General features: G+C 44.3%; 1 protein-coding gene across 1 annotated transcript; it reads right to left on the reverse strand.

Moving 5' to 3' along the window:
• Positions 1–7625: 7625 nt before the first annotated feature.
• On the reverse strand, positions 7626–16803 carry Ggamma30A (guanine nucleotide-binding protein subunit gamma-e). The gene is made up of 2 exons (XM_084604393.1): positions 16322–16803; positions 7626–10671 (listed from the first exon to the last, which is right to left on the reverse strand). Exons 1-2 carry the CDS (start codon positions 16408–16410, stop codon positions 10566–10568), a joined length of 195 nt encoding a protein of 64 aa, XP_084460519.1. The 5' UTR covers positions 16411–16803; the 3' UTR covers positions 7626–10565.
• Positions 16804–24950: the final 8147 nt, after the last annotated feature.

The following is a 24950-nucleotide window of genomic DNA, read 5'->3' on the forward strand; positions in this document are numbered from 1 at the left end:
CTTCTGATGTCACTTTAGTGCTTTCTTGACAAGGGCCTTCAAAGCAGCGTTGTTACTAGATGCCACAGCGGATCGAAGTGCTTATTGTTGCTGTGCTACTGTGTTGTGTATTACTTCAATGGCGGCATACTTAATTGGTAATTACTTTATGAGTTGCTTTTGTGGAGCTTTTTCGCCTGTAGAAGCCTGCACTCCCCGCGGGTATAGAGACACTTGTAGTACGTTGTGGACCAGGAACGTAGGATTCTTTTTTTTTTATTTTTTTTTTTCGGGGTAAGGTTCCTTGCGGTGAATGTGGTACTTCACTTGTTCTTTGTATTCGTTTGTACTCTTCTTATCAAGGGCCCCTAGGTAACTTCTTGCACCAACGGGAAAAGGAAGGGGGGGAGGGGGGGTATATGAAAAACTAAGTGCGTTGCGCGTGTTATAGTACTAGTACGATTACTATTCGACCAAACATTACAGGCCGAACATGTCGTCGACAGCTTGGATGACAAGTCGATGCTGCTCTTCCTCAATTGCTATGCCAGTCGAGACAGGTGGGGATGGAAGGTGAGGGATAGGAACCAAACTGCTGAGCAGCCGCCCAGTAAACGAGTCAATGGGCTAGGTTCGCATAGGCGGTAGGTCAGTTGACACAGTAGGGGTCGAATCGACAGTGATACAGGAAGGAGCGGGAGGGTAACCGTGCTCATTCATTTCGGTGTGTCGGAGAACGTAACTTTTTTCTTTCCGATTTGGTTCTTGAACTCTTATTATTTTTTTTTTACTTCTTATTAGCATCCCGCTTTAATGATCCGCATATTTCCTCCCCTTTGCTCTCAGTGAAGTGCATGCTCAAACTAATGAGTCACCACCGCGGGGCACTTCTGATAGAAACTTCAATCACTCTCCAAAATCCACGATTCGATCCCGACCACGGCTACGCCTAGGCGCGCTTCGAATTTCTTGCCGTGGCGCCTGTACCTGAGGAGTTACAAAAACAAGCTGCAGTCGTACGTTGTTAAAAATTTTGCATATATAGCCGTACAGCTGCCACGCGCCGTGAGCGCACACGTGCTTATATTAGCCCCCACGCGGGGATGCCGGCAACTCGGGGGCACGTGGCGCCCTCAAGGTGATCTGGGCATGCGAGCTGTGCTAAATGTCTCCATCATAACTATAGTGAACTAGAATACTTAATCATAACATATACGGCTGCGCGTCCACGTGCGAACACATGTGAGCCTGTGTGAATACATCGAACAGGAGGGCTTTTGATGTCCCGCCTGTTTCACATCGCCATGCGCTGTGACCGACTCCGCGTATGCTGTTCCGGACGAGTAACGGCCGATCGCCTCAAGTCGCCGGTTAGTTTTATACATTGTGCCGCGTGCGTGGTTAACAGTGACATGGACACAGGACGCGCGCGGCTCGTACCTCAGTATTTGGACCTTTGTGCCTCTGTACTTGGAGCTATTGCGGAGGCCCGCTCGATGTGCCGAGTGCTCAGTGACGTAAGACATTTGTGGGCGGGCCTCAAGCAAACTACTGTATATTGTGCCATGCTGTATATACGAGTATTTATTTTTACCTACCCTGTCCTTTCTCCCTATCACTTACCTCTGATTTCCTCTACCGCTTCCTCACTATCCCTTTATTTCCGCCACCCCAGTTCAGGTGCTTCAGATATCAGAAACCAAGGCTGGCAAACATCTTTTCCCTCCTTTTGGATATATAATAAATAACCACGTTTCTTCTACACACAGCTACAAGCGCGTGGCGGAGGGGCTTGCGAAACTCGATGAAGTCGTGAGCTCTGCTGTGTAGGGCCACCCAAGATAGACAGGTCACGGCAGAGAGTTCTGACAAAATGTGATTCACTGGAGAAGGTAATGGCAACCCACTCCAGTATTTCCTGCCAAGAAAACCCTATGGCCAGTCACAATACCATTATCGATATGGCGCCGGAAGATGAGCCCCCCAGGTTGGAAGGCGTCCCACATGTTACTGGGGATGAACAAAGGGCGATTCCTAGTAGCTCCAGGACGAATGAAGCGGCTGGGCTAAAGCCAAAAGGACGCTCAGTTGTGGATGTGTCGGGAAGCGACCGGAAAGTCCGATGTTGCAAGGAGATATATCACATAGCAACATGGAATGTAAGATCTATGACGCAAGGTAAACTGGATTTCGTCAAGCGAGAAATGGACAGATTGAACATTGATATCTTGGGTATCAGTGAGCTCAAGTGGACCGGAATGGGAGAATTTAACTCCGGCGACCATTATGTCTTTTATTGTGGGCACGAATCCAAGAGAAGAAATGGGGTCGCTCTCATAGTAAACAAAAGAATGGGCAAAGCAGTGCTAGGGTACAACCCCAAAAACGACCGAATGATTTCACTTCGGATCCAAGGTCACCCTTTCAACATAACAGTTATCCAAGTCTATGCACCGACCACTGCTGCTGAAGAAGCTGACGTTGAGAGATTTTATGCGGACCTACAATGCCTTTTAGACCGCACCCCATCATCAGACGTCGTTTTTCTCATAGGAGACTGGAATGCTAAGGTCGGGAGTGAAGAAATATCCGGAATTACAGGCAAGTTCGGTCTTGGTGAGCCAAATGAAGCTGGGCAGAGGCTAGTAGAGTTCTGTCAAGAAAACAACCTGACCATAGCGAATACTCATTTTCAACAGCACAAGAGGCGCCTGTACACATGGATTTCACCGGACGGTCTGTACAGGAATCAGATCGATTATATTATTTGCCGGCAGAGATGGAGAAGCGCTATACAAGCAGTAAAAACAAGGCCTGGGGCCGATTGTGGCACCGATCATCAGCTTCTTGTTGCCAAAATTAAGCTTCGATTGAGGAAAACGCAGAAAACTAGAAGGCCTTTCAGGTATGATCTGGATCAGATTCCATTAGAATATGCTGTGGAAGTGAGGAATCGATTTCAAGAATTAGATCTAGAAGACAAAGAGCCCGAAGAGATGTGGACTGATGTTCGTGATATAATACAAGAAGTTGCTACTAAGATAGTTCCAAAGCAAAAGAAATGCAAAAAAGCAAACTGGTTATCTGAAGAGGCTTTGCAAATAGCTGAGGAAAGGAGGATGGCAAAAGGTATGGGGGAAAGAGAAAGATACAAGGCTCTCAATGCGGATTTTCAGAAAATAGCAAGGAGAGATAAGAATGCCTTCCTGAACATACAGTGTCAAGCAGTTGAGGACAACAGCCAATTAAGGAACACAAGAGCTCTGTATAAGAAAATCAAAGATATCAAAGGAAGCTTCTGTGCTAAGCTGGGCGTGATAAAGGACAAACGAGGCAAGGACCTCACTGAAGCCTCAGAGATAAAGAAGAGGTGGCAGGAATACACAGAAGAACTGTACAAGAAGGACCCGGATGTGCAAACCCAACATAGGACGGTTGTGATTACTGATCTCGAGCCGGGCATCCTGAAGAGTGAAGTTGAATGGGCCTTAGCCAGCCTTGCTAAGAACAAAGCTAGCGGAATTGATGGTATTCCAGCTGAGTTGCTTCAAAACCTCAGCCACGACGCTGTTAACACACTGCATACATTATGTCAAAAGATTTGGACAACCCTGCAGTGGCCACAGGATTGGAGGAGGTCAGTTTACATCCCCATTCCAAAGAAAGGCAGTGCCAAAGATTGTTCCAACTACCGCACGATCGCGCTTATTTCGCATGCTAGCAAGGTGATGTTAAAAATCCTGCAAGGTAGGCTGCAGCAGTATGTGGATCGGGAGCTTCCGGACGTGCAAGCTGGGTTTCGCAAGGGCAGAGGAACTAGAGACCAAATTGCCAACCTTCGCTGGATCATGGAAAAAGCAAGAGAGTTCCAGAAACCCATTTACTTCTGCTTTATTGATTATGCGAAAGCGTTTGACTGCGTAGATCACAGCAGATTGTGGCAAGCTCTCCAAGAGATGGGAGTTCCAATTCACCTCATCTGTCTCCTCAGGAACCTTTATGAAGGGCAAGAGGCCACAGTCAGAACTGGGCATGGTCTTACTGATTGGTTTCCGATTGAGAAAGGGGTGAGGCAAGGCTGCATACTGTCGCCCTGCCTATTTAACCTATATGCAGAGTGCATCATGAGGAAGGCCGGTCTGGACGAGTCTTCAGCTGGAGTGAAGATTGCTGGAAAACGTATCAACAACCTTAGATATGCGGATGATACCACTTTAATGGCAGAAAGTGAAGTGGAACTCAAGAGACTTCTGATGCGCGTACAAGAAGAGAGTGAGAAGTTTGGTCTTAAACTGAACATTAAAAAGACGAAGATCATGGCGTCTTGCCCTATCAAGTCTTGGAGCATCAATGGACAAGAAGTGGAAGCTGTGACAGATTTTCTGTTCTTGGGCGCCAAGATTACCTCGGAAGGAGACTGCAGCCATGAAATTAGGAGACGCCTGCTTCTGGGAAAGAGAGCAATGGTTAGCCTTGACCGCCTAGTAAAGAGCAGAGACATTAGTCTGCCAACCAAGATCCGTATAACCCGTGCTATGGTCTTTCCAGTTGTGATGTATGGATGCGAGAGTTGGACTGTGAAAAAGGCTGACCGCCGAAGAATCGACGCGTTTGAATTGTGGTGCTGGCGAAGACTCTTAAGAGTTCCTTGGACTGCCAGAAGATCAAATCAGTCGATATTGTCGACCATAAACCCTGACTGCTCATTGGAGGGTCAAATTCTAAAGTTAAAGCTCAGCTACTTTGGTCATCTGATGAGAAGAGAGGAGTCGCTGGAGAAAGATTTGATGTTGGGAAAGGTTGAGGGTCGCCGGAGAAGGGGTAGGCAGCGAACGCGATGGTTAGACGGCATTCTCGAGGCATTGCAGATGAAGTTATGTGATGTTAAGAAGATAGTGAGAGACCGGAAAGCGTGGCGTGACATGGTCCATAGGGTCACGACTGAACGCCTGAACTGAACTGAACTGAATGCGTCATTGTTCGCATATGCGTACCTTATCGGCCTTGCAGGTGTGAGCTCGACGGGAAGGGGGGATGGGAGAAGGCGCACAACCGAATCCACCACGTGCACACATCTCAACCAGTTTAGAACACGTACGAGTTCAGTTCACTTCAAATACAACCGGAAATATTGGAATTACCGACCGCGGTTGGTAATGATCGATAAAAAAGCGCAATAAGTATCCGACTAATCTGTGAACACTGCAAACACCTGGCGAATAAATTAAAAAGGAGTTAAAAACTAAGGGACGAGGGAGTGATCACTTGAGCATCGCCTCAAACTGTATGAGAGTTTAAGTGTAGCGCGACCTTGAGCCGCCAGCACATTCCCAATCCCAGATCGCCTTGACATGCTGGGCGCCGGTATAGGGAACAATGTTCTCAGATCTAAAAAGAAACGTTGATAGGGCACCTCGATACCCACGCAAGTGGCGCTGAGATCGAGTAGGTGTTATAGGTGTCATCACGCCGCGTCGGGGCCAGAGCACACGCACCGGCCGCGCGCGGTATATGCTAAATCTCAAATGCCTTCCGCTTGCCTGCTCCCCTTGCGGATCCTTGTTCAATGCCGTTCACTTTGTTTGTCGCTTAATAAGCAATACCTTTTTTGTTTCTAGTTCCATTACACCACATAATTCATAAGATACCACATGTGAAAAACCACCCGACAAAGCCCCGCTTTAACCCAGCAGTACGAGAGTGTCCATGTGTGTCAGTTTTCAACAGCAGTCGATCCTGCAGCTAGGCCGTCGTGCGGTCTTGTGACGTCACATACTTCGACGACTAGCCATGCAGTGCACGGCCACGTCACCTACACTGCTACCAGATTAGCCATATGGCCCCTCACGCGCCTGCGGTTTCGACGTAGTCTAGCAAATTATAGATGCTCAAACTTCGTGGCCAAATATACCATTTGAGCTTTTGCGAGTATGTGCAATTTTCCCATTATTTTAACTTTACGAGTAGCTTCTTCCTTGTCTCTACTGCTGTGCTAGTTTTCCTTTTGCTATCATTAAAACCTTGATCTTGTAGAAGGCTTACCATGACTCCTCAATACCTGGATCAAAAAACAGCCAATGAATGTTTTCTACAATACTTCTACGGGCTAAACAAAACAGCCTACTACTAAAGGTAATGTGATCCGCTGTCCTCCCCCCCCCCCCCCATTTTCATCACGCCAGTACAAAAACAGTCAAAACATGTGCTTGCAGCACAGGCACCTTTTTCTATGAGCATGTTGCTCAGAACCTTGGCCCACACTGGGAGCTGGCCTGGGAAATTTTGTGCTATTATCCATAACAACACTCAGCAAGGACATCGCTGCCAAGATCAGGACACTAGGTTGGCCACAATATTCTGAAACTTCCAATACCAGTCACAAGCAGCTGGCGCCTGCTGCAGTCAACAATATCGCGATGAATAAAAATCTAACACTGACTTCTGCTTGTTTCTTGCTTGGCAGTCAGTTAAATATAGTGAACTGATGCTGCCTGGATCTGCAACACGGTAGGCATTTTTTGTTTCATTTCCATTACTCATAACCAGCGACATACATTGGTTTGGTAAGGTCTCGTGAGAACCCCAGACTCTGCAATAAGACTTGCAGAGAGCATGGCTGAAACCATTCCCTACAGCAAGACTAATTCTTTGGCTAGTTGGTAGGGTTTGCTTAGCCAATATGAACATTCCCTACAGGTTGGGTCCCTTTGTTGCACAACAATGCATGACAACAGAACTAGTTCCAAATTACTCTTGTCTATCTGCTTAGAAACTTGCCATACATGGCTTGACAGTCATTTCACCTTGCTGTGTAGATGCCTGCAATACAAAACTGGAAAATACTCACTCGCATGCAACATGCAGCACTAACATGCAACCTCCTGCAAACTATCAAGAAACCATGATAAAAAAAAAAAGCAAGGTTTATTCAGATACATTTGTGTCAGCCAATAACTGAAGAGGAAAACGTACCTTCATAAATACCCATACTTGCTCTTTTTCACAATGCCTTAATTTTGGGCTACAGGCAGTCTGTAGACATTAGTTGCCTAACTTAGACTGCTGCTTTAGCAGTGTTTACATTCATGTTGTTGCAAGGCGGTGACAACAATGATGCTGCAACAATAATAAATTGTGTGCTTGGTAATTGCATTCCTAACGTGATAAGAAAGACATGTTAATTTTTACACAGTCCAACGTCTTGTGCTGATGATATCTATGACTGTTCAGGAACAGCTTTTGTATCAACATGCAATAAAAGGAAAAAAAAACTGCAATATCAGCAATACTTGGAAACCTAACGTCTGCACAAGCAGTTGAACTGTTGCACATTCATATGAAATGTGACTGTTCCGGTTACTAATCACGTTGTGTAAAGCACTTAATGAAGTAGGTGCTTCCTGCTTGTATCGAAAATCTGAGATTTGAAAAGAATGTACCCAGATTGAAAACTAAGGCATCTCTTAAAGACAGCAGAAGAGATGAGTGATCGTAGAGCATGGTGTGGTAGATGCTAGAAAAAGCTGCAATTGTTGAATAGCTGCCGAAGTCCATCCAGTAACCTCATTTCGGTTTTCATGTCTGCGGAACAGCCAATTAATACAGAGACAGTATATGCACATGCTAAGAACACAATGCATGGGGAAAAAAAAAAAAAAGTATATAAGATTGAAAATCAGCCTAGCAGGTTAACATAAAAGTACCAAAAGAAGACTGTACTTTTGGCTATGTGACTGTTCAGGAAGTGACTAGCTCACAAAATTTCTAAATGCACGTACCATTATACGCTGAAGCAATAAATCTTATGTGGAAAAGCACACACACCCTACAAGCTTAAATATGTGTAAACACTGCTTAAATTCAAAGGGCAGTGAGTCTGTTTTCATGAGGAAATTGTAGAGCTTACAATGACAGCACATCATACATGGTTACTTGAAGAAAAGTTGAATAGTAATCTGTCATGTAGCAAGCAAAGTGGAAAGTGTTGGTGTCCTAGTGCTTCGCACTGCTAGAGAATACAAAAAATGTATTGTCTCAGATTTGAATAACATCTTCACTGTGATAATAAAAGCAGATTTAATGCGCACATTGCGATACCAGACTGTCTCGACAGTGCCTAGTGTAAATAGCATTATGTTTGCAACACTGACACTTCAATGAGAAGAAAACCAGCTGCTGATGGGTAAAAAAAAAAGCTGCAAGCACTACGAAGACAATGTATAAAAGTGTAGGCATCCAATGTCCACCCCCAAGAACTGCAAGGAAATGTGTGCCATATAAATTATGAAACTGAAAACCTAAGACTGCTACCATGTATCAGTGCCTGATTCTGAAATACTTTGAAGCACAATGGAACATGCTGAAATCATCAACAAGTATAAGAAAATAAGAGCTGAGCACCAACCAAAAAGCTGAGCGTTCATCTATTATGTCATAAATAATATAGAACACAAGCTTCCACTTAAGCGTAACCATTTTTTTCTCTGTGCTCTAAGTGGGGCACTGCCCTCTTGTCAAGAGCAGCTTGATGAGCTGCACAAAAAAAGTTTGGAGGTGGTTTCGAGCTTAAATACAAGTTACTGCACATAATTTCGAAGAACTAAGTGAACTGCCATACCTCAGCAACATTTTCCCTGATAATGACCTCGTTAATTAGTGGTAAACAGAACACTGGGCAGCCTAAAAGATCTGGTAGGCCAGAAGCACCATGGTGATTATTCACGCAAAAGCTTCAGCAAAAGGAATAAAATAAAGGGTCAATTGGTCTGCGATTGCAGCAGTGGCAGTGTCATGTTTAAAGGTGTTCAGCTTCTAGTGACCTGTGCAATTATTTCAAGCACTTTTTTTTTTTGCCTAAGCTTAGTGTCTCTACTTCCTGCCTCCTTACCTGTTTGGCTCCTAAGTTCAATGTTTGATAATGTGGAAGAGCTGAGAACTGGGCGAAGGAATGGGGAAGGGGTTCTAAAGATGTAATTTTGCATTCTTAAAAGACAAGGTTGCCTAAGAAGGCATGTAAAAAGCCTGCATGGCATGCTGTAAACTGAACATTATATTCATTCAAAGGAAAACAAAGTGCTAACACATTTTGTACTAAACGAGAAGGATTTTCAAGATTTTTAAAGAACCTCAAGGAATCTTTGTGAATATAAAACCCACAGTGAAGCAGATTAATTGACTAGCGTCTGTTGGAAGCACCAGCTTTAACACTAAGACAGGCTTTGAAATGAAATACAAGTCATTCACTTAAAGTAGAATAGTTGAGTGTTCACAAAATTTGCTTTGCAGATTAAGTGCTAATTGATTGGGCAGTCGTGCGCACTCGACACAAAACGGCAAATCTGACATAGCTATCAACGTTGCAAGCAATCATACAAAATGAGGTACTACAAAAAGTGTCCCATCCTCTGCGTAAACACATGTACATAAACTAATTTCAAAGCTACCCATAATATAACAAAGGCAATATTACAATAAATATACTAACACATATTAAATATCCAAACTCACAGCAGCACAATCTATACCAATGTGGCAAATACAAACAGATCATTCCTCCCACCATGGCCACTTAGGCACAATAGACTAGCTCACAAAGGGACAATACGCACAACACATGATGCAAATACTTTGTTCTCTCTTAATCGTAACACATTCAAATCAAATAGACAAAAATTCAGGGTTCCAATGCCAACCTTCAAAAGATAAATTCAATGACTGAAACCAATTGATGTTTTAAATCAGACTGCAACAGATGCTTTTGAAGACGACAGCATGGTAGCATATTTGCAACTGTCCTGGTGGCCTGTGTATAAACTACTGCACATTTCTGCTGAAAAAGATGCATAAAATTTGCAGCCCAGAGAAACAAAGCCATAGTGGCTTGCCTAAAATGACTTTTCTTCAGTTAATGTTTGCTCAATGACAGTAGTTCATGAGAACATTCAGAATTTACTATTTTCAACATGTAAAACTTCCCTTAAAGAACAAAGCAGCATGCTAAACACAAAAAGCCTGAAGTGAAATCAATTGGAAATATATCCAGTTTCTAAACTTTTTGGTGACACTGCGACGACAAGGCAAAATGGCTACAACTTAGCTCCTATGACTTTTCCAATCCTTGAAGACCACCTGAACACAAAGCGCGACCTTTTATATAAGAAGTAACTGTCACCCGTTTAAGACAGTGTGACTCAAATGCCACGAAAAAAATTGTGGTAAATATGTCGCCATATGACACATGTTGTAATGAAACAGCACTTAGGGGGCAGTGCTTTTCTGCAGCCGAAATTGTGGAAGCATGCCATGGGGGAAGAAGCTTCATCAGTTCAAGGACAGGCGGCATTTTCAAAATGTGCCCCAATCATGATACCATCCCAAGGGTTCAGCGTGTCTTACGAAAAAGTAAGACAGCCCGCTGCTCTGGTACGGGGAACAGTGCTGCTGCTGCAAATGTTGGGGGTTGTTCCATCCACGGGTCCTGCCCCTCTGCTGGTGTCTCAGGTGAAGTAGTAGTACGGCCAGAAGAGGACCAGCAAGAGAACCAGGAGGCCGGCAGGCGGAGTCAGGAGCGCACTGATGTCCTCGGTTCACATGATGAGACATTTGCCCTTCTCAGCCCAGGGGTTGCTCTTCTTATCCGGGGCATGGATTAGTGGGTCTGTCCGCTCGTTCTCCTCAATGTACTCCCGCAGCCTGCAGTAGACAAGTGAAAAAAAAAAAAAGAGGAAGACTGAGAAGCAAGAAGAAGAAAAAATGCCGACGATTATGTTCCTTCCAAATGCAAAATTTGACAGCAGCTCATCAGCTGTTACAGCTTTTCGATAGCTTGAGCCAAAGAATTTAAGCAAGACATCTATACACAATTTTAGACAACTTCTTATTTTCCCCACAAATTCCATACCAACTAGTTCCTCTTCCGAGAAAGACAGATACTGGGCCTTTCCTTTTCTGTACACCACTCAACTGGCACTAAGTTTTGATGGAGGCGCCTTTCCTTTTCTGTGAACCAATTATTATTGTTATTGGCTCTAATTAATCACCTAATTAAACCACATCAACCATTTTGTCACCAGCACGCCTTCCCTTGAGGCTCTATCCTATGGTATCATTCTTTTTCATCTATACCAACCAGGTCCTCTTTTACACCGCCAACAAATTCATGCCCAAGCGATATCCGCCTCGGCTATGGAGCTGTTTATGAGGGAAAACGACGACGTGGAATGCAGGAATGGGCGCCAAAGAGCTGCGCTCTAAAAAGGCAGCCTTTTTATTGGATGAGAAAAGTAGAACTGAGAACGGAACAGCTCTACAAACCCATGAAAAAAAAAACTTGGCTCACTGAAGAGCACTGGAAAGATAGTGGAGGGTGGTTCCTGGCAAAGCCATCTAGGGTGGTTGACCTCTTAATTTTACTTAATATTTAATATGTCAGTGCAGGATATGTAAAAGTGCTTTGTGGCCAGTTTTACCAGTCTGAATTTTTAAAGTACACAGCAAATTTCTTATCATGAATAGCAAAGCGCTGGGTGCTTTGCTATTTGTTTCGCTGTTTTGGCTAACTTCAACTCAGAATAAATTAAAATGTAACAACAGGTGCCTGACAGCTTTTAGGGTGAAACTATCATCACTTAAGTCTATGCACTTCTTATATTTGTGGGTCTCAAGAAGTTAGTATAGCAGAACCCCGCTGTTACGTTTCTTACTACTGCATTTTCTCGGCTCTTGCGTCGTCTTCATCCGGTACCGATATAGTTCCCACAGGATCTGATTTACTGGAAATCCCGCTGTCACGTTGTAGCCATGAAAACATTCTTGCATGTGTCTCAATCTGGTATCCCAAACCCGCCTGGTTAGCATGTGCCAACTGCCATTTTGATTTTTGACGAGCCTTAGCCAAACTTGCCTAAGGAACTGCTGCCTGCAAGAAGCTGCACGAGAGTTGCAGAGGCTTGACGCTATGGACTATGTCACCTCAGCGTGGGCTGCAGTGAGTGCATCAACTGCACAGCACTACTTCGCACAGTGTGGCTTTCACATGTACGGGCAAGTGGGAATTGCCACCTGAGGCTATGAATGTGCCAGGTGCCACGAGAGCCACACATGCCGTCGCCATGGGTGCTGCCGTCGTGACATCGGAGTGCTGAGGTCGTCCAAACTCTGTCACAAGTGAAGCCACTGACTGCAATGATGACGAGAAGCATGAGAAGTACGACTCCGGGAAGTTGGCAAATCCAAGCTTTGAAGCCGCCGTGGCTCTCGGCCTCCTTCGCAGGTATGTCGCGCCTCAAAGTGACGCAAGCTGGCAATGTTTACAGCAATGTGGCCTTCCAGGCTATTGAGAAATGGGTGGTCCTTTCCAGCGAATGAAAGAATGACAATCTACCATTCTCGATTATTTAAAGCCCTGAGCCCATTTTGTGGAAATAAAGTGTTTCAAGTCAAAGCTGCACTGTTTGCATTCATTTTCAGAACTTTCATCACTGTTCCGCTTTTCTTTTTTATCTTTCTCCCAAACCAGTGAAAAACGCATGGATGAGGTTCTACTGTATTTCATCTATAACTTCTTGAACTTTACCCAGGACTATTTTTGTCTACTTTAAAGGCCCTTTAAGTGTTCCGCCACTGCTATATATGCACTGAGCTCAGCACAATGCATGTCTACCAATCTAAAGAAGTCTACGTTAATATAATTCATCAATAGCAAGATATAGTCATGCAAAGCTTAAGAATGCAGAGGAATACAACATGCTGATGATGACTAAAACAAACCTAATTTTGATATTGATCAAGCTTTGTTCACCTATTCTTCTGTATATCAAAGTTGAGAGTCGTCAAAAATATGTGGCCTAAAGTTGAGATCATAGTTGATACAGCCCCTCCAACAAGACCGTTGCACAAGGTTGAGCTTGCCATGCCATTTGTGAAATGTGTACAAATTTCCTTTTTTTGTACGACGCGGTTTGCTTTGCTTAATGTCCTGCACATGGGCAATGAGGAACATCCAGTGGAGTACCTTGAAATAACTTTTACAGCTATGAGTTCTCTAACGTTCATTGACACTGCATTGACCACAGGTTTTGAATGCCTCCACTTGCATGCAGCTGAGATTCGATTCTGTGCCTTTGATTACACAAAAAAGATGCCAGAGTTAGATTATTAAGTGAGCAATTCCAACATATTCTGAGTGAAATAGAATAACTTAAAAGGCACATTAAAAGCTGCTACATTACAAACATTATGTTTCTGGGCTCCAATGGTTCATTACACTAATTGCACAAAGGACGACGCATTCTTTCCTGTGCATTTGAGAGTTTCTTCCATGCAGACCTGGCCGTGCACACTTAATATAGATCGGTATGTACAGTAGCTTTCACAGAGTTCTCAGATATCAGCACCTACCTCAGACTACTGATGTTTAGTTCAATAGCACTGCCTTGAAATGCCCTCCGTGCGCTTAAAAGATAACATGCACAAAATTTTCACTCAGAGTTGTGTTTTGCTGCCACGAGGTGCAGGTGAAGAGCGGGGTAAAAGCAAAATGCAACTATACTAGGGAGTTTCCGCTGCCTCATTCATCTGTGATGGAAATGAATGTCCATAACTGCTATATCCCAAATGAGAGAGAGAGAGAGAGAGAGAGAGAGAGAGAGAGAGAGAGAGAGAGAAAAGAAAAGCGTACTGCAATCAGGACTGCTAGAATTTAAGAGCGTTGATTTTTTGTAGTAGAATTTCTGACAAGACAAGAAGGTGGCTGCTGAGGGCAAAGAAAAACAAGCTTTGCAGGAACACGTTATTGTGCTGCAGCTGGACTCAAAAGTGGGCTACGTACACCCCTTTGCTGTGTCAGTCGCCCTTGCAGTGCCTTATGTCCCATCGAAACCAACTGGCAGTAGGGACAGCAACAGCCCTGAAGGGAGGTTTGCTGCATTTTTAGCATGGTGTGTTTGGTAGTGCTATAATAGTTAGTCTGCATGCATCATAAGAGTAGATTGGAATACGGGGCGAAGGCCTCTTCACTGCCACAATCATCACTTCACGAAGACTGGGCTCCCTGTTCCGCATACACGAAATGCATGAAAATGTTCCAGCCTGTCCTTGAGACCACACTGTCCTGCTCTTTGTGAAGTGACCTGCATGCATAAGACCAGCGGCTAAGAAGCAGATGTGCATGCAGCTGTTTTTAATGTCCCTTTTACGAATGCTGAAACAGAATTTTGAAGAATGACAACCTAGTAATAGAAAGTTTCCAAGATTTGCAATATCAATCGTACAATGCCGAATGTAACAAATTACACAAGCACCAGTAAAAGCCAACAATAAAAAAAGCTTCAGAAAATACTATCACGATTTTCAGTGGATGACAGTCTATGACATATTTAGTAGTGGCCTCAATAGCAAAGAAATGAAATCATTGACTTGCCCACACTCCTAAAAGGGTGTGGCAAGAAGATACCATCAAGATTGTCTATGTAAACAAATTACAAAGAAATAGAATGTGGTTGAGCTGGTAATGTTCCGTGCATAATTTGAAAGAATGCATGATTAAAGAAAATAGCACAAACACTTATCTTGACTAGGCACTGTGCTCTGAATAATGTTTATGTAAGAACACTGCTACAAAAAAGGTAAAATACAAGACTAAATAACATTGCCTAGATGACAGCAAATGTGAAATGCTTTAAGAGAATGATTATCATGGCTGTGATCATCTATGTGATGAACCAACAATAAATAATGACTACCTGAAAGGTGCCTCTCCATGAAATAACCCAATCACCAGCACGAAATGAACTGAACATGTAGTAAAACTGGTTAAAAAACCAATAATTTCAGAAATAGCCTCATTTAAAGATGGGTAGAGTACAGTTAATCAGCTGTTCCCACCACTTCCAGTATTTCCGAGGCAGATTCTAAGACACCGCTTTCTGCAAGGATGGGCTTTAGCACTCCAAGCCACGTTAAAGAAAAAAAAAAAAAAAAAAAAAAAAAAACAAAGAAAAAAAAAGCAATGTGTATATACACTTCTTCCTGCTTCAGTTATATGCTTTTCTAGAGGCCAAAGCTGATTAATAAAATGATTACTGCTACTTTTATTTCAAAGAGATTTTTTGCCATCCTTTAACTTGTTGTTTAAAGCAATTTTGCCACCTTGAAAAGGCAATACATATTAGCATGCATTGAAAAAGACCTGCAAATTTACAAGGGAACCTGTTAAGGCGGTCTTTTCTGCATAAAACGAAGGCAGCAACATTTTTAGATAAGTTCAAGATGGGAAGATGTGAACTGTGATTCTGAAGAAAAGGTGTAAATTTAAAAGTTTTCTCGAGATAAAGAAATGCATGGCATTTTTTTCTTGTCGCTTTGCAGCCACATTCCAGGTCTATCTCTAAGGAAAGTACGGTTCCATGCAAAGGGCTCAGCAAATGCTGTTCACCAACTGTGCATACGCGACAAAGCCAACGTTCGTTTGGCGCAAACGATAAATGCCAGAACTTGCGGAATAGAAGCCCCGCAACTTTAATAAAACGGCAGCCTAGGTCAGCCGTCCCACGAATTAGGACCCTGTGCTTCAAATCTAATTACGCCGAGCAAGTCGCTGAACTGTCCCCGGAATGTATGGCTTCACCGCACGATGCCAGAGCACGGCGACGGAGCCGCAAAAGGAAAACCTGGACGCCAGCAACAAGCGGGCAAGCTCGCGCTTTGTCGAGCGTGACTTACGTGATGCTGCTTGCCGCGAATTCATTATGTATGCTTCAAGACGAGCGCCATATCAGAAAGCATGACGGCGGCACGGGCGACAATCGCAAGCCATGACTTGACTTGCAAGGCTTGCTCAGTTTCGCAAACTGTTCGTTGGCCGGAACATTTTAAGCTACGTACACCACGTCCACACAGGTACAGCGACATCCTTGTGAAAACAAAAATACTAAAAACGAAGGCAGAGCAAGCATTCGCTGAAGCCCGAGTAGAAAATTACCACCGCGTGATAAAAAGCGGCAAAGAACCGGCGATCGAACAGTCATGAACTGCACAACCTGGGCGCTCATTCGTCGCTAAGCTATGCTTTTTACTATTTCACTACTGCACTTAGACTTAGTACAGTGAACTAGAATATTCTATTTCACTATAGACTTAGTAAAGGCCATCAAACTCCGCAAAAAATGGCGCTTCAAAGAGGTGCCCATGCAGGCACCACTTGCGTTCTCTGAAAGGCATCACTCCGCCGAGGAAACTCTTCCGTCGCTACATAGCCATCACGTAGCAAGCACGCTACACGTAGCAAGCACGCAATGCAGATTGTCCGATGACAGCAAAAACGCGGAAGAATAGTGGTACTCACGCCTGAATCGACTTGGACAGAGGCCATCGCTCCATTTGAGCCTGGTACCGGAGGTTCTCGATTTGCTTCTTGATGCTTTCTTTATCCATGGCGGCGGTCGACGCACTGCAATCGTTCGGATACGCCTCTAGTGCGCTTTGCTCTCAGGAGCGGAGGCCGGGATCGCGGCGAAACCAGCCGAGAATGCGGACACTACTTGCTACACGGGCGTGGCGCACGGGAACAGGTGCGACTGACGTTTTGCCGATGCCTGTGGCTGGAGCAACCTGCCACAGAAACAATAAATAACGACCCGGCCGGACGGACGGGATTCACAGATTGGGGGCAATGGCGCCGCTAATCCACTAAAAGATAGAAAGGTTACAGCAATGGTAGCGGAATGCTCACGAGGTCACTACTGGTGACGAACTGCGCAAAAACAAATACAATTTAAATGAAAATAAACTACTTTTGCGAAAAAATAATTGCGGTCCATTAAGCATAACGTTCTGAGAGCAGTACCAAATAAAAAGGGTAAAAATGTTCTTAAACGCGACTTCCGAAAGCGAAAACTACTAGCTTTAGAACACAACCACTAGGTGTCCGTTTTTATTTACGCGGCATCTAGTGGGACGCTTTATTACTAATTAAAAAAAGAAACGTTTGTGGGAACATAATTTTTGAATATGTTGTTGAAACAACGTCAAAACAACGCATACAGTTGGCGTCTTTGCCAACAGATAGCAGCACCAGTTAACAAAACCACGGCCGGTCTCGAGGGAGAGAGGAGAAACGCGCTCTCTCTCGAGACCGGCCGTGACAAAGCATTGGATAGTATTAGGGTTGATTGAAGACAGTTGAAGTAAAATAGACTTTGAACGCTCAAATTTAATCAAATAGAGGCTATCTGATTTTCGGATAGCAAAATGACAGAAGTCAGTGCAAAATATTGTTATGGTATAAATGCAGTATCGAGACTGAAGAGAAGTTCGGCTGGTCTCGGCTAGGCGACGTGCGCCGCCGCCGGCGCTCGATTCAAAAGTTTCTTAGTACCTGTATTCACGCAATGCAGGCTGATAGTCTCCGGCGCTACCAAAACGAGACCCTTGGGAACAGCAGAAGAGGCGACTATCGTCCTTGTTATTTTTAACACCGAAGCTACTACTATTGCTACTATATTCAGCGACTCTAAATTCGCTATACGCAATTAAACGTAGGCCAAAATTTCTCAGGCAGGAATGAATATGTTGGGGAAAACCAAACATTTCGACATACTTATTAAATTTGTATGAGTTCCGGCTGACTCGGGGTTCTCTGGTGACGAAGTGGCACACATAGAAGCTCGAGAATTAGTCCGCCGAGCAGGGGACGCGGTAGTTAACAGAGAGTTTCTCGAAGGACGGCCTAGCATCATTTCACGACTTTACTAATAATTTTAAGCTAGAAAAGAGGATATTCCTCCATCCAGACAAAACCTTAGATGAGGAGCAGGAGACCACTTGGAGGCGACTACAGACGCGATCCTTTATGACTCCTTACTTTTCAAAATTCTACCCCGATGATTGCGACCCAGAATGTAAGCTATGTGGTGATCACATATTGTGGAACTGAAAAGTGGAGCTGCCACCAGAATTTTCAATACAAGTTCCTACTCTCGAGTAATGGGGGGCTGTGTTGGTCAGCTCAGACCTGGGAGTTCAAACCTGGGTCATTTATGCTGGGTCACCTAGCATGGATCATCTGCATTTTGCCTTTTATGACGAAATACATGCTTTGAACACATTCATAGCGAAACAACAACAACAACAACAACAACAACAACAACAACAACAACAACAACAACAACAACAACAACAACAACAACAACAACAACAACAACAACAACAACAACAACAACAACAACAACAACAACAACAAAAACATCCGCTATATTTGAACAGGGGAGAAGTGGCATTATCAGAAAACCGAAATTAGATCAGAGTTTTTCGCCTTCAGATGCTTTACTTATATTTCCTTCACATATGTTTTCAGCCTCAATATGAATTTCAATTATATACGTTTCTGCGGCACATGATCAATGGTTCTTCATCCACTCATGCATCGAGTTATTGTGTACGTTATAATAAAAAAATATTTCAAATGCAATCAAGTGAACAGCCTGAAATGTAAACAAAATTTTGTTTCTTATGTTCAACATTGTAAACATTGAAAATATGAGGCGTTCAAACATGGGGCCACGCATTCAGTAAATAAAGAAAATTATCTACCATGGATCCCACCGGCGGAATATGTGGTATTTTTCTATTTATCAATTATCGCCATGATTATGCAACTATTTAACATTGATTACCATGAAAAAAAAAATAAAAGATCAACTATTCTTTCATCTGAATGATATAGCTCGAAACATGTGTGTATGGTTGTGACGGGAATATATAAAAAAACTGCGCAGATATAATTACCTGAGGTACCCTTGGAGAAGCTGAAGCACTCTGGACACAATTCTAAAACATACGTACTGTGTCAGCAGCGCTGCGACTGTGGTCGGCGCATCTTTGATTATACGAGGCCGATTCAGAAAGCAATGACTCCAAGCGCACTACATCGCCAATAGTACTGCATACATTTCTAACCCTTTATTATTCAATGTTCAAGCTATATAATGTCGTTTGCTTCACCCTCTCTTGTTCCTGAGTAATCGAGCAATCCATCCAGTGCTGACGTCCGGTTGAAACAGCAGGCTCTGAATTTCTCAATGCAGTGGTTGTGCGCCCCTCAGTATTCATCGCCGCGTGACAGCAGTTTACAGGAATGCCTGTGTTGATGTCAGCACTGAGCGGATGAGGACGAGGACGGTGAAAGACGAAGATCCAGCCGCATCAAGCATCCAGGATTATAGCACTGAAGTGGAGGGCCCGCAACGACCTATGATGAAGATCATCAACGTCAGTTGGACGAGTTGATCCGGAGCAATAGCAGGATCAAGAAACACGAGATTTAAGCAATACTCGCCATCGCCATGTCCATTGGTTCAGTGAACCACATTGTTAAGAATTTCCCGTGTTACAAGAAGATTTGCGCTCGTTGGCCGTACCGGCGACTGACATCTGATATGAAGGACTCGAGGAAAAGAATCGGTCAGCACCTGCTCCGGCGATATGAACATGAATTGACGCCTGTCTATACGCACAATTGTTACAAGCGACGAGTCGTGTACACACCATTACGATCCGGGAACGAGGCATCAGTCGATGGAGTATAACGCTACATGTACTTTCCTGTACTAAAAATTCAAAGTTGTCCCATTTGCTGGCAAAGTGTTGTTGACTCTTCTGGGATTGGGATGGTGTCGTGCATACAGCGATTTTCCAGGACACGGCGAGACAATAAACTCGGACGGGTATACGCTGGCACGCTATAGCGACTGCGGGTCGTATTGCAAATGACTCGCAAAGATAAGCGCAAACTGGCAATTCTGAACCACGACAATGCTCGTCCGTGCACAAACCGCAAAACACAGTAAGCACTACAGCGCCTGAGGCTCACGGACATTGTGCCTCATCCTGCCTGTAGTCTGGATCTTGCTCCCTGAGACTTTTGACTCATCCCCAAACTTAAAGGGATTCTACGGCCAAGTGTTTCATGCACTAAGTTTGGTTGTGCTATCTTCTAGTGCCCGTTGCCGCGTGCTCTTTCTGCAAGCTTGGTGACGCGGCCATTATATACCACCGATGCGTAATTGATATCGGATCTACGACTACCGACGTTTCGCCTCCCAGGATTCACAGCGACGCCCGTTCCTGTGGCTCCGGGTGGCAAGACCGCACTCGCCTACTTGAAGGCTGCCAAAACCAATGCGTGTTTCATGCATTGCTCTCAGTTGCTCTCTTCTAGGTGAGTAACTTTTTTTCCTGATACAAGCTTGAACTTTGCTGTAATTGGCCGCAGATCCCAGAGAAACTTGCTGTCGTGCATCGCTGTTATGGGTGTTGATTTGAACACGTACAGCGTTCGCATTGGCTTTTTCCTTCAACACTGCAGAAAACATGCCCAAAATAGTTGTGACTTGATGTGGCTGAAGGCTGGGCATTGGTGCCCCAGCATGAAAACAATGCTGCTTGCACTATGCATCTCAAAACTATTGCAATGTTCCGGTGATGTAGAACTGAATCCCGGTCCTGACCAACTAGAACTAATCTTGGAAACAATCAGCAACCTTGAGAAGGCTATCAGTTCTAATATTGAGCACCGGAAGAAAATTGAATTGCAATTTGAAACAATCCCTTCGGGGTGCTTGACGTCGACAACCGAGTATCAAGACTTGAAGGGAAAATGAGTGAATTTACTGGACTGACTGAGGAAGTGAATGCGATCAAATGTGATATAAGTGTCCTGAGATCAGACATGAACGTAAAACAAGCTATAGGTTTGGCTGGTGTGGTTGATGATCTGAACAACTGACTTCGCAGGAACAACTTAATAATTAAAGGTTTACCTGAGTCTGCATCAGAAACCTGGGATGATCGGCAGAAAATATTGTTTGAACTTTTTTTCGTGCCCACTTGAAGGTGGATGCTGGCGAAATTGAACGGGCCCGTCATATCGGGAAGTATAATTCTGTATCTCGCCGCCCTATCATTGTCAAGTTTCTGAACTACGAAAGCAAGAATGCTGTTTTAGGACATGCCCACAAACTGAAAGATGTATCTGCGCCAAAAGTATGGATCGATGAAGATTTTTCACCGAAAATTCAACTCGCACGGAAAAAATTGAGAGATTTCGCGAAGGCAAATAAAGATGAAGGAAAGTGCATTTTCTCTTACAACAAACTAAAACTAAACGGCAGCATCTACCGAAATGACTCGTCCTGTGACCGTGTCGTAGAACTTAAACAAAGCCAACGCTGTTCTAATGTTCATCAAGAAAAGTCATTTCAGAACCAACTCGGTTAGCAAACTCGGTCCGTTGTCATTCCTTCTCGCAAATTTCCGCAGCCGTCTACCAAAACAGGGTGACTTGCTGTCTCTAGTTGACACGTGCGATGCAAATGTTATTTTGGGGACAGAAACATGGCTTAACCCAAGCATCTCAGATTCGGAACTTTCTTTTTCTAATGCATTTACAATTTTTAGAAAAGATCGCATTGGCGCCAAAGGAGGCGGTGTTTATATGGTCGCAATGTCACATTCGGTACCATCTACTATGGTCGATGTAGATTCAGAGCTGAAAATTTTATGGGTGAATATGGTGCCTGCTACAGGTCGCCTAAGTCCCGTCCTGACTTCACGGATAGTCTTCATGATACTATTGCCAAAGTTCAGTCGTTGTTCCCAAATGCTGTGTTAGTTCTGGAAGGAGATTTTAATTATCCATGCATCAACGAGACTTCAAAACTGCCCTCAGTGAGTGTACAAATAATAATGAATGTATAAAATGCTTGATATAGCTCACCTTTTTTGATTACAACTTGTGACTTCGCCAACTCGTGACACTGCTGTTTGAGACCTGTTTTTCACGACCCCACCCTGTGCATTCGACAACAATGGTTACTGATAAAATAAGTGATCATTTTGCCGTTCACGTTAATCTCTCCCTCGAAGTCGAGAAATGCGACCGTGCAAAGAAAAAAAAATATATGATTACAGAAGGGCAGACGTTGAAAATATGACGTCAATGTAGGTCGATTTCTCGTCTTTTTATCTCGATGGATTCGAGAATCGGTCGATCAACGACTACTGGGTATTGCTTCGTGATAAACTTCTTGAATGACAGAACGCATGTGTACCGGTGTTAGAAATAGCCCCTTGTCATCGTAACCCATGATTCACGACAGTAATTAGGCGCAGTATACGCAAAAAGAAATGCCTACACCGACACGCAGCTGTATCGGACTCGGAGGAGCGTTGGGGGGCTTATCATACGCAATCTCTCCTCGTGAAGAAACAGATAAAAGAAGCTAAAGATGCTTTCTTTAATACTGAAATTTCTAACATGATGCGGAATGATCCGAAGAAAATTTGGAAGGTTGTAAAACCCAGTCCTTCTAACGCTATAAAACTTTGGTCGGGCCTTGTTGGTTCATGATTTTCTACGGAACTGAAGAGCTCAAACACAAGACAAACCACAGAACGCTCTCCCGAGTTGATATCGATGGCATGCCAATCGACGAAACTCTTTTGGCGAATCAATTCAATGTGTACTTCAGTACTGTTTTTACTGACGAAGAGTCTTTTTTCGACACGGGCATTCTGGAATCTGTTGGCCACTCCATGAATTGTATCAATGTTTTCTGTCGTAGGGTAGAGTGTGCCATTGGCCCTTTGCCTTCGAACTCTAGTCCCGGACCCGATGGAAGTTCCACAAGACTGTTAAAACCAACAAAGCACATCTCCGGACCGCTGCTGTGCAGGCTGTTCTAGTACTCCCCTGACACTGGCAAATTGCCTATAGGATTGAAAAATTGCTCATGTTATCCCTGTCTTTAAGTATGGAGGCAAAAATTCACTTCACAATTATAGGCCTATCTCGCTCACTTGCGTTTCATGTAAACTCCTTGAGCACATTATAGCATCTCAAATCATGCAGTACCTTGTGAATTCTAAGCTCATCTTTTCTAATCAACACGGGTTTCAACGTGGACGTTCCTGCGAATCGCAGCTGTTTGAGTTGGTCACTGATCTTCACCATTCTGTTCATTCGACTCATCCCATTGATGCCATCTTTATTGATTTCGCTAGAGCCTTCGATCGCGTTCCTCACTTCCGCTTAATACATAAGCTTAATGCTATGAATTTATCCCCTGGGGTCATTGACTGGATCAAGGATTTTTTAACTGATCGCTTTCGATCTGTTATCATTAGTAAAAACGCCTCCGCTTCTGTCTCAGTGAACCGCATTTCTTGTTTTTAGCGATGTTGGGATTAGAGACAGTGCCGCGACTGCAGGTCCCGATTTCCCTGTGGCTGCGTCAGTGTACGCCACGGAGTTCGGGTCAACTTGCTCATCTCCTTTTCGACGGTTTTGGCTCTGTATTTTTTTTCTATTTGTTGTGGATATTGCCGCAATGTTATCTTACTGACGCCGCCATGTGGCGAGCTCGGGAGACTGGCACGCGCTCGTCTTGTGCACAGGTGTCGTGCCCACGATGTGTAGATGGGCGTAGGGGGCAGCCAGAGGCTCTTCGTACATGTGATCTACCCGGAAGCTCCACCAAAAATGTCACAGAAGCAGTGGAACTGGTTAAGCAGATTTACTCACAACTAAGCAAAAGCACCGGCAAGATAAGGCACGGAACCGACTGGCGGGCGAGCACCGAGAGCGAAGAAGACGAGCGCGTGCCAGTCTCCCGAGCTCGCCACATGGCGGCGCCAGTAAGGTAACATTGCCGCCATGTGGCGAGCTCGGGAGAATGGCACGCGCTCGCCACATGGCGGCGCCAGTAAGATAAAATTGCGGCAATATGGGGCTCATGTTTCTTGGCATTGGTGGGGTGGTTGGTTCTATTGTTGGTTCTGTAGTTACGGCTCAGGTTGGTCTTGGGGTCCGTCCCTCTGTCGTGCTGGAGCCAGACCCATTCTAGAATATGTCTTCCCGTCACTGAATCCCTGCATTTGTGATATTCGTTTGGCTTCCATTATTTCCTCCCATGCGTTCTGTACCGCCATTCCCCGCAGTCTGGTCGTGGAAGTGCCGCTGGGAAGGCCGAGTGCGCTTTTGATGCTCTCCCTCATTACGACGTCTATTTACTCCCTTTCCCTTGATGAGGTTTAGATAGGGGGCTGCATACTCTACTGATGGTATAAGTCCGTACTAGTCTTAACAGGTTCTTTTTTTTGAGTTCCCTGTTTTTGAGAGAAACGCTTCTGATGAAACCCGTTACTTGTGCGGAGTAGTTTTGTAGTTTGGCTATTAGGGATGCGCTTCTGCTGTCTGCCTGGATGATGAGTCCGAGGATCCTAATCTGATAAACCGGGGGAAATTTTTGACTATCCACTGTGATATCGAAGCTTGGCTTGTTTTTGTTCGTGCAGGTTATTAGCTCCGATTCTTGCGATGAATACTTGAGGACTATATCTTTCCGTACACTGTGACCGTTCTAGCCGTTCCCTGGAGATTCTCCTGTATTTTTGCGTCCGAGCCTGTGTTCAGTCACATGTTGATATCGTCTGCTTAGAGACTAAACTTGATGCCTGGTATAGTTTTGAGCAGGGGCGGGGGGCTGATCATTGCTATGTTGAAGACCAACGGGGAGAGCACTGAACCTTGTGGTGTGCCCCTGTCTGTTGTCATAATGAGTGGGGATTCTGTCTCTAGGGGTTTCAGCTTGAATATACTGTCTGAGAGAAAGCTGATTACCTAAGCGAAGGTTCTTGCACCGATGTTTAGCTCTTCGAGGTTCTTGAGGATTGCATTGGGCCTTACATTGTCGAAGGCCTTAGTTAAGTCCATACCTAGCATAACCTTTGTGTCTGTGGTTTTTCTCTTGTACACGATGTCATGTTTTATTTTCAACATGACGTCTCGCATACCGAACAGCCTTCTGAAGCTCACCATTTCATGGGGCAATAGTCCTGCATCTATATAGTTGGCGAGTCTTGTTTGGACAGCTTTCTCCGCCAGCTTCCCTAGACCCGAGGTAAGAGAAATGGGT

Source organism: Amblyomma maculatum, chromosome 5 (genome assembly GCF_055883805.1).
Source record: "Amblyomma maculatum isolate TAMU_Amacu chromosome 5, ASM5588380v1, whole genome shotgun sequence".
Classification (NCBI taxonomy): Eukaryota; Metazoa; Arthropoda; class Arachnida; order Ixodida; family Ixodidae; genus Amblyomma; species Amblyomma maculatum.